A 13,963-nucleotide genomic window follows, 5' to 3' on the forward strand; every position below is an offset into this window, starting at 1 on the left:
TAGGTCAGCAATCATACCTTCATTACTATGCTGGCTCTTATTGGTTGTTCTTGTTCTAGAAAGGATCTGCCTTATTTGGGGAGGTAGTCCTGGGGTCAGCTAGGATTCCACCATACTGGAAGTCCCTGCCAGTAGTAGAGGCACTTGATTCCCTAGATGTGAAGGTGTCATCTCCTAAATCGGGTTCCACCCAAACTGCATATTAGATCTGTAGTCCCATTGTCTGCTTTCTTTATCCATTGGAACTAATTCTCATTTCTAGATCTGAAGTCTAGGATTTTAAATACCAATGGTTATGGACTTTTAACCCAAACCAGTCTGAACTGGATGGAAGACCATAGCTGATATGGATGGGAAGGTTATGAGATCATTTCAATTAGCATCTTCTAAAGCTTTATGTTTATCTTTCTTATTGTCTATAAACATTTGAAGGAGGTTTCTTTTTGGAATTTAATCTTTTTCATTACAAAATGTTAATAAATGCAAACATGTTTTAGACTAAAAAAAAAAAAAAACTGTCTTCTTTTTGTGACTATGAACCTACCCAAATTCCAACTGAGTATTAAAATTCCTTTTATCTTAGCTTGTTCAATCTTTGGCAAATATTCATTAATTTTTCCTCATCATCCCCTGCAACAAGAAGCCAGCTTGAATTAAGATTGTGCATCAGGGTTTATTTGGGCATATAGCAACCTGTCTAATAGGCAAATCTAGGAAAGAGTATCTCTTATCCTCCTACTCTGACAAGTGATTTGACCAGAAATTTCACCTTTTGTCAGAATGACAAATCCACAAATTGTCAAGTAGATTTCCACTTATAAAAGCAGAATTAATTCTAATATATGAAATCAATAAATCAACTGTACGTTGTTAATGTTTTTCAAAAGCACTGGCATCTTGACTGTATGGAGTCTCTGTGCTCCTATTTTTTAATTATGAGGCTTCATCTGATAATGCAAACAAATAACGGTGATTATTCTTCCCCTCCCCCAAGTACTAAATTATAGAGCATTTGCTAAATGAAATGACATGAGGCATTTCATAAAGCTTTAAGCATGATGGTAAGAACTACAGGAACCCCTGACTCACACTGTGCTTCTATCATCTTATTAAGTCTCACTGACTAAGCTTTTGCAAGATGATTTTCAAATTCACTGACATTTATTCACAATATCAGTAGGGGAAGATCCAACCTCATTTGTACCCCAATCACTCTACAATAACCATTTAACTCTAGTGAATTTGGTAAAAGATCACCATGGCTTCTTTTTACATGGCCAATAATTAGTAGGTATAAGTTGACTTCAGCTGCTTGTTTAGAGAAATTCACTAGATTTTGAAAATACTGTGATCTAAATCATTATGAGAATAAACCATTATCCACTTACTGAGTACCAAGCCTCCGGTAATTGCTTATTGAAAATGCATCAATAGTGAGGGCATTCAAAATTATTGCTGGGTACAAGATATATTTTTCAAAACACTGAAGCCAAACATAGAGTCTTTCAAACCACATTAAATGGGCGATATCTGAAAGAAATACAAAAACCACTTAGAAGAGCCACTGATCAGATTATTTTTCTTCAAGTACATTGTATAGTAATATCCCCCTTTAATTCAAAAGCTGCTGATTAAGAACTCTATATACTAACCATGATATATCAATTTCCTGTTAAAGCAGCAACTCTTAGTTTTGCTACTACACTTGATAAATAATAACATATACTAATATACAACAGCATCCCAATTTTTCAAGTAAATTGACTTCTTCGCATATAATTATTACTGAGACCAACAAAATGAGTTCTCATACAACATTAAGGCATATCAGAGTAAGTAAGAGTGGAAAGTAAAGGATGAAGGTTGGAAGCAATCACGTGGGCCCATCATCTTTCAAGCTTGGGGTCACATCTGAGGCTGGGGCTGGATTCTGGGCTCTCCTCTTCCTCTTTAAACTTTACGTCAATAATGAAATTCCAGTGCAACATATAGAGAAAACTGACCTAAAAACCCTATCACAGTGACTGTATTACATTCCTGTGAGACTCCAATATAAAGGAAATACCATAAGGAGTTAGGTCTATTCTTATAAGATCTACGCTTTAAAATCAGTCCAACCTGAGTACATCCAGCTCTACCAATCACTAGTCATGTAACCTTGAACAGTTCACTTCATCTTTCTGCACCTAAGGGAACATCTCTTTCTCCTGCTCTTCACGGCAGAGAGGAAATCTGCTTTCCTCCCTGAGATGGGGTAACACTGCAATGCATACTTGCAGAGTCTCTCAACCACTGCTTACGACTCCTCTTATTGGTGTGGGTATGGGTGGGGTTGGGGGTGGGTTACTGCCTACGAACTGAGTCAGTGGCAAACTTCTTGAGGCCATATTATCAGAGAGTGGGGCAAATGCTTCATCCCTGCCTCGAGGCCCATGACCAGAGCTAGGGCTCTAGTCTGCTTCCCTCCTCCGAGGCCCACGGTTCTCAGGTAGGCCCATCTCATTGCCTCTCCTCTGCCTTCTGTTCTGCTAATAATAGCGTGACTTAGGTGGGTGGGAAATCCGCCATCAGATAGCAGGGTAAATAAACCAGGTCTGCCAGTGAACTTGATTCTTCCCACAGGCGAGCCTCAAAGTATAAATTTGCAAAGGGGAAAAGGTAACTTCAGCAGATTTTTGTAATCAATCTTTGAAAATTTATAGTAAAAAGCTACAGTCCAATAATCTATAGTGAAAATTCAAAAACGTCATGTAATTTTTACTTTGGGTTGCACACAAACCAACACAAACCAACTAATGAAAGAGATTCAATTTACATGCATAGCAGCAGAGTAATGCAGAAATGACATAACATGGGCTATCTCTTCCAGGTTTCTTATCTAGGACTTGAGAACAAATTTTACAGTTTACTTTACTGGGACTTCATGTAAAGGATTTCAAGAAACAGCACACACACACACAAAAATATTGAAAACCAATATTTTATTTTATGCTTTATAATGCATATACTTAAAACTCAAAAGCCCAAAAGCTACAATTATTTTTATTATAAATAGGAGGGAAGGTTTGGCATTCAAAAATCTTACCTGAAAAATAATTAATTTGAATAAGAGAGAATGGATAGAGTGAAAATACTTTATGACATAGGAGGCAAAGTATTATGAGAACAACACCCCAATAACTAACTTGATAGAAGAGAGATGCAATGAGACATAAGGAACTATCAAGATAAAAATAAAAGGAAATTTTAGTGATAAATCAATCAAGGAGGAAGAATTAGAGGAAAATGAAGTAAAAGAATAAACATGTTGGTAGGAATTCAACTTTGGATGTTCTTTTTATTATTATTAGAGAAGCTGTAGGTTTACAGGACACAAATGGAGGTTTGCAGAGCATAATACTACACTGTTCCGGATGCTCTTCCTCTACATCTACATGACTAAACTGTGCTGATTCTGTGTGCTTACTTACTGTTTTCTACCCTTACTGCTTAGTCCCTCAGTATTTTTTGCCTAAAAAAATCATAGCTGTCTTTTAACTTCAACATAGTTAATCAACTGTCTCGTGTATACACTGGATCTCATTCCTTCTAAATGACTTAAGGACTTTCCTTTTGCAATCATTTCCCATTCTTCTGCATCACCAGTTTTTCTTTCTTTACTAGATCATTCACATCAGCATGCTGAAATATTTTCTGTCCAAAAATACAGACATGCCATAATATCTTCTGTCTTAAAATAATAATAATAAAACCACCATTCCTTGACCCTACACCTCCTGCCAGCTGTAGAATACTTTCCAGATATCACCTCACTTCTTTGCTCTTCTTAGCAGCAGTTTCTCAGAAAAGTTTTGTCTATACTCACTTTCTTTACCATCTTTTCTCCCTTTCTCTTCTGAGTTGACTCCAATCAGATTCTCAGCCAAACAGCTCCATGAAAGTGTCTTGTTTAGGTCACCATATTTCCACATTGCTATATCCAGTGGTCAAGTTCAGTGCTCACCGTATTCAGTCTTCCAGCAGTGTTTGACACAGCTGATTCCTCCCTCTCCATGGCTTTAAATATTGTCAACATGCTGACAACTACTAAAAATATACCTCCACCACAATAATTTTTCTGGATTCCAAACCACTATATTTAACTGTCTATTCAATATCTCTTAAATGTCCATTAAGTATCCTGAGTTTAACATATACCAAGCAAAGCTGTTAAATTCCTTGCTTTTTCACTTAAGCCCACTCCTTTCCCTTTTTTTACCATTCATTTATCCCACAAATCTTTATTGAGTACCAATTATGCACCAGGCATTTTTCTAGACACAAGGGATAATTAGTGTACAAAATATTACAAAATTCTTGCCCTATGGAGCTTTCATTCGAATATGAACAATACATAATTAACACAATAAAGAAGTAAAATACACAGTATGTTAGAAGGTGATGGGCAAAGAAGATCAAAAGAATTGGAGTGGTTCAAGTAAGTTGCAATGTAAAATAGGAATTGTGGGAAGCATAATTGAGAAGGTGATATTTGAGAAGCAAGATGTCATTTGAACACCATCATATTAAATGGCAACACCCAATCACCTAGTTTCTCAGGCTAAAATCCTTTCCATACTTTCTTTCACATCTCACATCTCATAAGCAAATCTACTGGTTCTACCTTCAAAATCTATCCTAAATTCAAGCACACCTGTCTAGTATCACCCTGGTCCAAGTTACCATCATTTCTTACCTAGAATACTGAAACATCCTTCAAACTGGTCTCTTTGTTTCTGTTAATGTCCCCACATTCCTAGTGCATAATCCAGCAGGCAGCCAGAGGAATTTTTAAGACTTTGTCACTATCCTTTTAAAGGGTGTCCAATGGCTTTCCATTCTAACTATAATAAAATCTGTAGTGAACAAATTTTGTTTTGCTGATCTCTAAAGCTTCATGCTCCCATTAATATAAAGCTAATACTGTAAATATTGCCCAGCAGAGGATTACATTTCCTGGTTATCCCTTGCATCTAGGAGATATGCATGCGACTAGTTCTTGCCAACAAAATGTAACTGGAAGTTATGTGTGTCATTTCCATACTGGGTGTATGATCATCTGTGCTGCTTCTTCTAACTACTGTTACAATAATGATAGGATTCAAGAGTGACCTTCAGAACACAGCCTGATGAGTCCAAAAGATGGAAGAAGCCTGGTCTCCAAGTCATCAAGGCCTTCTTATATGCAAGGAAGAGCTACTAGAAAAGTCTTTTGACCAAATCCCTGTTGGATTTTGCATGAAAAAAAGATAAATTTTCATTGTCCTAAGCCCCTGAGATTTGGGGAGTATTTGCTATGGCATTACCCTACCCTCACTAATTGAAAATCCAAAGTCCTTACCACGTCTTAGAAGACCCTAAATGATTCAGTACCCAGTTACCTTTCCAATCTCATTTCTAACCACTCTCTGCATTACTCATTCTCCTCCATACTGGCTTTATTAATGTTCCTTGAATATTATAAATGCCAAGTTTGTTCTCTTCCAGGAGCTCTGCATCTGTTGTTCCTTCTATTCAAATTCTCGTCTCCAGATACTTACATGGCTAAATACCTCATTTTTTTCAGATCTCTGCTTAGGTATTACATCCTCTGTGGATCCTCTCTTGACCACCATAACTAAAACAGCCTTTTCCCCCTCACTCTCTCTTTATCCTACTTTTTTCTTTATAAAATATATCTCTATTTGATAGCCTCTTATTTATTTATTTGTGTGTTCACTGATTGTCTGTTTTCTCTACCCCTCAACTCCATGAGAACAAGGCCATATTGAGTAATGGATGGGCTCCTTAGTTCCAACTTCATTATATTTCACCTGTTTTTCTATGCAGTTGCCACTAAATATCAGTTTAAAATGTAAATCTAACTGTGGTATTTCTACTTCTTTCAGTTCCTTAATGGTTCTCCACTGTCTGTACATTCTAAGCACCTCAACATGGCATATAGTTTCCTTAATCTGCCACTTTGTAATTCTCAGATTCATCTTCCATCAGTTTTCCACTTATATTCTATACTGAATTTATATCATTACTTTAATTAACCATGCTGGATTAAAAAAAAAAACTTCTGTTGAATTTTTTTATACACAGAAATATATACAAATCACACATGAGAAGTTGTGTCAACAATTCTAGGCACAAGTCGTGCCTAGATTAAGAGACAGAACATGACCAGCAGCCTCAAAGCCCCATGTCTGCTTACAGTTGCTGCCCCAAAGAGGTAACATTCTTCTTGCTGTATAGTAATCTATTCTGTGTATCTACCACGGCTTGTTTTTCTGGTCTACTGGTAAGGGGCATTTGGGTAGTTTCTGGTTTGTAGCTTTCATGAAGAGCCCTGCTATGAACATGGGTGCACACATCTTTTGGTAAACACATGTACACCGATGTTCATAGCAGCATTATGCACAACACCCAAAGCTGGAAACAAGCCATGTGTCTATCAACAAATGAGTGGATAAAGTATGGTACATATACACAATGGAGTATTATTCAGCCATAAGAAAGAATGAAGTTATGAGACATGATGCAATATGGAATAACCTTAAAAACACTTATGCTCTGTGATATGAGCAAAGTACATGGCACAAAAATCGTAAGAAATCACTCAGAAGAGATAACCAGAAATAGCAAATTTGCAGAGATGTAAAGCAGATTACAGGTTATGGGGTGACACAAGAGAGGGGAAAAGAGAGAGTGTCTGTTTAAAGAAAAACATATGTATACATTTCTGTGTGGTATTTATCTAGGTATGGAATTGCTAGGTTATTAGGTGTGCAGATACATGCATTTGGTGTCAGTAGATACTGCCAGTTCTCCAACATGGTTGTGCCAATTTATACTCCCACGAACAGTGCAAGAAAGTTCCTTCTGTTTGTTTCACAGCCCTGCCAAAACATTTTCCTCCTTAGTCATTTGAGCTACATGGTGGGTGTGTCATGATATCATATTATGGCTTTCTTTTGCCTTTTGGGGATGACTAATACAGTGAGTACATTTTCAAATGTTTATTGACTATGTGAATATACACTTTTGTGAATATCATGTCTATTGCCCATATTTTTCTCCCTATGGGATTATATGCCTTTTTCTTATAGATTTCTAGGATTTCTTTATACATCACAGACATGAGTCTTTAGTCAGATATATGTATTGATAAAATATTCCATTTTGTGGATTGCTTTTCATTCTCTTAATAGTATCTTTTGCAGAAAAGAAATATTTACTTCTCATGTACTCTGTCTTCTCCTTCTCTCTTATTTTTATTTTTGTTTTTTTGTGTGTGTCCTGTTGAAGATAAAGAGGTTATGACCATGTTCTATGTTTTCTTCTAAGACCTTTACTGTTTTATCTTTCACATTTAGATCTGCAAGCTAGCTAGAACTGATTATTGTCTATAGTGTAAAAAAGGGGCAGTGACACTTTTTTTCCATGTGGATATCTAATGGGCCATTACCATTTATTTAAAAATCTTTCTATTTTCCCCTGAACTGCAGAAAACCATTCTGTTTTACGTGTCTTCAAATGTGTGCTTGTTGTCTGCTAGAATGCTCTTCAGTTTTTCCTGCTTTATAGACTCCTAATCTTTTTTTTTTTTTTTTTTTAAAGACAGAGAGAAGGAAGGAAGGATAGAAGGAAGGAAGGAAGGAAGAAAGGGAAACATCTTTAAACATTTTCTTGTTTTATTGTATTTTGTTTCTTTGTTTTTTTTTGTTACATGGGCTGGGGCCGGGAATCGAACCGAGGTCCTCCGGCATAGCAGGCAAGCACTTTGCCCGCTGAGCCACCGCGGCCCGCCCATAGACTCCTAATCTTTTTACAGGTCCTGGCATCTTGTCTTCCAGGTCCTCTTGACACCTCTCATATAAGCACTAGCTGTGATGTGTCACAGGCAGGCAGTTCAAGCATCCACCTTGGTGGGAGGAGTATTTATCACTGACACTGTTTAGAATTACCAGGCCATGGTGATAGAAGAAAGGAGTTCATATTTAATTGGTTTTATATTGTTTTAAAATGTATAAACAATGCACCCACTCTTGGCCTCCTCCCAGATGGGTCCCTGAACTTCCTCAGCTTTAGTACTCCACCTCACTACCATTTATTGGGTATCCACTGTGTCTGCCAGACATCTAACAAACATTCTATATATATTACTTACAGTTTCAAGGTAAAGTACGCTCTTTTTTCATACCCTCACTTTATGCTATGAATTCTACAACTGTAATACCTGCCACAATGTTGAGTAATTATTCATTTAAAATATTCATCTTCCCCTCTAGATTGGGAATTGGTCAAGGGTAGGCATTATGGGTTACTAAGTTTTGTATTTCCAGTACCTAAAGAATGCCTTGCATATAGTTGGAGGTTCAGTAAATGTGCAGTTATTATTTTATCATTTTTAGTAGTTTGGGGAATTTGTGATAATTAAATTGAATAAAGACCTCTTTGCAATTGCTTTTTCGATTAAAAAACTTTCTAACTATAACTTATTAAACAACATTTCCTATCCTATTTTAATTTCTTATAAAGTACAGTTAAAGTTACGTTTCCTTATATACAAAATTATTTTTTCAGATTTTTCAATTTATAAAAGATCAACAATGTCAGATTGAGGCCATCATATAAAACACAATTCAGCCTGCTTATAAAAACACATTTCTAGAGTTCTATCAATGATTGTCACCAATTCAGAGAAACATGTCAACCTTAGATTCCTGCAAAAATATATATACATATATGTATATAAATGAAGAGAAATATAAGCCAACCTCACGTGCAGTGCTGCTAGAAAAACATCTGAATTAAAATAAATGCTTGAGTGTTTCATTACTGTAGAATGACCTGGGTACTATTTGAATGGGGAGTGTGGTCCAGATTTTCAAAAGTCTATCACATTTACTTTTAGAAAATTATGTTTTCTAGGGAGTGGAGAGAAGACTGATTTGAGTGGAGGGCACAATGCCATTGCCATCATCACGGGTTTACCAGGATAACGGCCACAAAAATGAGATTGCCTTAGAATTTAAGTTTGTTCATCTCAGCAACTTTAGAGAAAGCAGTGGATTTCAAACAAAATAAAAACCACTAGAGAACAAAGTCATCAGTCATGTCTTTCCCGACATTTTAGAGTGAAAGTACTTATTCACTGAGACTCTAGCCCTCTGTGGTACGCGGCTTGTATGTGTGTGTGCAAAAACTGTGTCACAGAGTCAATTTCAAAACAGGTGCTTAAAACATTTAGGCTTCAGGAAAACTTGAGAACAGTGTGTTCTCAGGACCTGTGTTCAATACTGCCAAAAACATATAGAGAGAATGCTTGAGGTCTTTAAGAGAATGCTCCTAGGTCTTTAAGAGATGATAACCCAGTTTCTAGTTAGAAGCAGAGCAAATGATAGAGTCAAAGGAGTTTATGATAAATTGTCAGCCTTTTGAAAGTGAAAGAGGAAAAAAAAGAAGAAACAGAACTTTTAGAGAACTAGAAAGCAGATTATTCATAGGTTACAAGAACATTTGTTTTTTTTTAATACACCTTTATTTTAGGAGTCACCAAAAGACTAGCTAGAAACCAAGTTGTACTACAGAATTCAGTTCCGGTTTACTACCTGAGATGCTGCAAAGGAAATGAAAGTGACAACTGCTGACATCTAAATGTAATATAAAAGCTACCACATGCCTTCCACTGATTAATTTTGAATCTCTAGATGAGAAGTGCAGATGAGAGAACAGAAAATACATTGTACACTGTCTGTGCACACCATCCAGCACAGATATACACATTGCATAATAAGGGAAAGAAACAGTTCATGTGAAGATTCATCCTGAGGTCTGGTTTCCCTGGTTGATAAGGGGTGGAGAGGAGTGGGGCGAAGGAGTTAAAATAAATATCCAGGAGGAGGGAGTAGATAGTAAACACCAGAGATCATCAATTCTAAACCTGTGACTTCAGATTCTGCTAACCCTATATATTAATAGAAAATCAATTCCACTTTAATGCTTACCTATTTCTAGAATCTTCTACCAACACCAATAATTTATTCCAATGAAATGCTCTGATCTCTAAATAAAGAAAACATTATATAGATGAATGGAATCCAAACTGAGTGTTTATATTTGGGAGAGGAAGGGGAAAAATAGAAAGATACATTGAAACGTAGGAGAAAGATAAAACAAAAGTGTAAATCCAGATTTATGAGTTCTAAAACATTGAATGTAATCCTTTCTTATGGGGCAACGACGAAAAACTGATAAAATGGAAAGTTTACAAATGAAATAACATGAAAAATGTGTTTTTCAGTCCCCAAATTGTTTCAGTATTGGCAAAGTAAAGGTAAAAAGAAAACCTTTACTATTCTAGTTTATTGCTGCCATTCTGTGACATCTTGATTATGCAAAGGGACCATGAAAAGACATTACTTTAGCATTATTATTATTTTTTTTCTTGGAATATTAGGCCCTTGAGTAAAGGAATTCAGGCTAACTATGCTACTTACATTTTATATACAACTTATTAGTACTGAATGCTGTAAATTTTCTTAAGAGTTTTCAGGTTGTGTTTTATTTAGTTGCTTATGCAACTAAAATAAGTCCTGCTCAATAATTAAAAGTTAATAAAAAATCCTCAGGGTGTTTTATCTTTAGGAAGACAATTTTATCTAATTCAAATCTTGAATTACATTTTAAACTGTGACGATACAGGGCTTCCTGCTTTATAAGCATTTCATTAGGGGTGCAGCCAAGAGTTACTGACCCTGGTTTACCCCTGAGGCTTCTAAAGCAAACAGACCCTGCAAAATGGAATTATCATAATTCAGGCTGTTAGTAACCCCTTGTTACAGGCAATTGCTTTTTCCTCATCTTTCTCGTTGGGCTAAATCTCAGATTGTCAAATCCTCAGCACTAACATGTACACGTCATGGTTTCGCCTCTGGAAATAGACTTCATTTCCAAAACCAGTAGCATGAATCAAGGGTAAGCTTTCTTAAAGATAAAGTAAATCACTTTACCCTGCTGCTCAAAGCCCTTCAACTCTGTTTACTGTAAATCCAAAGTCTTTATGAGGCTCTACCAGGCTCAGCAGGTTTTGCCTCCTGCCTCTCTCTCTCTAACCTCCCCTCCTGTTCCCTGCAGGCCAGGAACACCAGATTTGGTGTTCCACAAGCCAGTTCAGGTCCTGTCCATATCTTCTCATGCCTGAAACCCTCTTCCCTCCAAGTTGAAGGCTACCCTTCACTTATCCTACTCATCTCATTTTAAATGGCACTTCTTCAAAGAATCCTTCAGTTTTCTCTTAAATCTAAATTAGGAGTCCTTTATACTCCCTCAAAACTCTTCCCTAAATGTAGTTTAAACAATTTGAACATATATCTTAATCTGTGTGATGAATGTCTGTCTCCCCTGGTGGGTTATTACTACAGCAGGCAAGACTAAGGCTGTTTTCTCAGTCACATTCAGCTTTTAGCACTGTGCCTTGTCCATGGTTGCCACTTAGTAAATGTCAGCCAACTTGATTAATTAATAAAATTTAATTAATTAAACCTAGTGAAACAAAGTCCAAGAAAAAGCCTATCAGAACACTGGTGCTGGTGCCCCCAAGGTAGGACACTGCCTGCCTTGTGAGGGTACCAGTTTTACTCCGAGCCAACGCATGTCCATGTTTTCTCCTAAGGTATGCCCCATGGGGGGCAAGTCCATGACTGTCCCCAGCATCCCGCACCATCCTGCCACCTGGTAGATGTTCTATAAATATTTTTTAATCGATTAATAAGCATTATCAGGTTTAATCCCACGACAAACTTCTCAGAGAAAACAAGGTGCTGAAGAGAAACACCAAGGAGTCAGAAAGTCTTAAGGTTTCATTTTTTGAGAAATAAAAATTTTCAGTAGTTTTCTTTGTGGTTATTTATTCTGGAGTCATGCTTAGAAAATTCTTTTTCTCTTCCCCAATCATGATGACATTCTGACCTATATTTTCTCACAAAGACTGTTCTGGTTTCTTCCTTTCCTTCTTTCCTCTTTTTTTTTTTTTTTTAACATTTAACCATTTAACTCTTCAATCCATTTGGAATTTCATTTTCATTTTTGAAAATGTTTAGCCTATTCCTCCTCCCTGCAAAAAAAAAAAACACTGATTTTTTTTTTTTTTCATTAGTTCAGTGGGAATAAAAATGTGTCTTTTTCATCTCTTCAAAGGGATGGAGACACTTTGGGGAGATTCATAGCAATAATAAGTGCTTTGTGTTCTCGACAGAAGGTATTCTGTTATTACTAAGATGCAGTATTTGAAACTGAAAATAACTAATAAAATTATTGATAAAACTTTCACCTGAAGTGTTAGGTCAACACTTATACTCTCAAATATTCTCACCCTGACTACATGATGAAACATACTTCTCAGAACAACCATCTAGACCATCAAGTAGGGGTGATGCTCTTACTGATTTTTGTATCCTCAACCCAGCACAGTGTCTAGTACATAGCAGGAGCTCAAAAAATTCATGTATTTCAAATCTAGAGAATCATAATCCTTTGCATAGTAGACTGTGATTTGTATGTTATTTAAATTACAGGGTCACTTTAAAATACCATTTCTACTTTGCCACAGGCATCTCCATATGTTATCTATTATAAAGTGTTATGAGGCTTAGATAAGAACCTACATTAAGTAAACAGATACAAGACTCAATAGTAGCTTCTCCTATAGTAGCTGATACTTAACATCGTTCCTCAAAATGGCTGCTCAGCCTTCCCTAGGCATATTGTGCTAATACAGCCCATCGCCATTCTGCATACAAATTGCATGTGGTGTATTTAGATTTTTTTGTGTTACATATTTTTATTCTCCTCTAATTACTGACCATTCATTTTATTTTGACATTGTTTAAGAGTATCAACAGTTTTGGAGAGTCCTAATGAGCCCTTGGGTAAATGCCCAATGGCTTGCTAGGAGAGCGCAAATCTGTGGTCTGTGGCTGACTGATGAGCCTTGACCCCAAGCTCTTTTCTTCTCAATGCTGGCCAGGGTTTGTCTGTGCTTCTCCAGTCCCACTTTTCTTTTTCTGCTGTAGCACGAACCTGGCTTCACTGCCAATCTCCTGCTGCCCCCTCCAGCCTAACAGAGAAAGATAAGGTTCCCCCTGGAATAGAAGGAAATCAGAGTATGAATGTATAGATGGAGGAGTGCTTGGTAGGGAGGAAAAGAAAATGAGGGGAACAGAAAGTACATAAAAATAATAACAGAGGGAGTAATTTAAAGGCAGACTTCAAACTGACAGGCTCTTTCTCTAAGTCAACTCTGCAAAAAAACATACTGCCCTCCCCCCTACATAGGAAAAGACTCCCAGGGATGAGCCTATCCCCTGCATCATGAGATTGAGAAAGTCTTTGTGACCTAAAGGGGGAAAAGAAATGAAACAAAATAAAGTTTTAGTGGCTAAGAGACTTCAAATAGATTCAAGAGGTCATTCTGGAGGTTATTCGTATACATTATACAGATAGTCCTTTTTAGTTTCTAGTGTATTAGAATAGCTAGAAGAAATACCTGAAACTGTTGACTCCAGTAGCCCTGATTCTTGTTGATTATTGTATAACTGTATGGCTTTTATGGTGTAGCTATATCATTGTGAAAACCTTGTGACTGATACACCCTATCCAGTGTATGGGCAGAGGAGTAAGAAAATAAAGACAAAAAAATAATGAGGGAGAATAAAGGGTATGGGATGTTTTGGGTGTTCTTTTTTACTTTCATTTATATATATATTTTTGAGTAATGAAAATGTTCTAAAATTGATTGTGGTGATGAATGCACAACTATATGATGATATTGTAAGCCACTGATTGTATACTTTGGATGATTATACGGTATGTGAATATATCTCAAAAAAATTGCATTAAAAAAAGTACACAAAAAACCCTACCAGGCTATTTTCTA

General features: G+C 36.5%; 1 protein-coding gene across 4 annotated transcripts in view; it reads right to left on the bottom strand.

The window, feature by feature from the left end:
• The window catches only part of PCNX2 (pecanex 2), a 460,152-nt gene that overhangs the window by 160,194 nt on the left and 285,995 nt on the right, over nucleotides 1–13,963 (bottom strand). For all 4 annotated transcript variants that reach the window (XM_077168355.1, XM_077168358.1, XM_077168357.1 and 1 more), the window contains one exon: nucleotides 1,389–1,530. In XM_077168355.1, the coding sequence (XP_077024470.1) occupies nucleotides 1,389–1,530 (142 nt within the window). The remainder of the gene's footprint in view (nucleotides 1–1,388; nucleotides 1,531–13,963) is intronic.

This window comes from Tamandua tetradactyla, chromosome 7 (assembly GCF_023851605.1).
Source record: "Tamandua tetradactyla isolate mTamTet1 chromosome 7, mTamTet1.pri, whole genome shotgun sequence".
Lineage (NCBI taxonomy): Eukaryota > Metazoa > Chordata > Mammalia > Pilosa > Myrmecophagidae > Tamandua > Tamandua tetradactyla.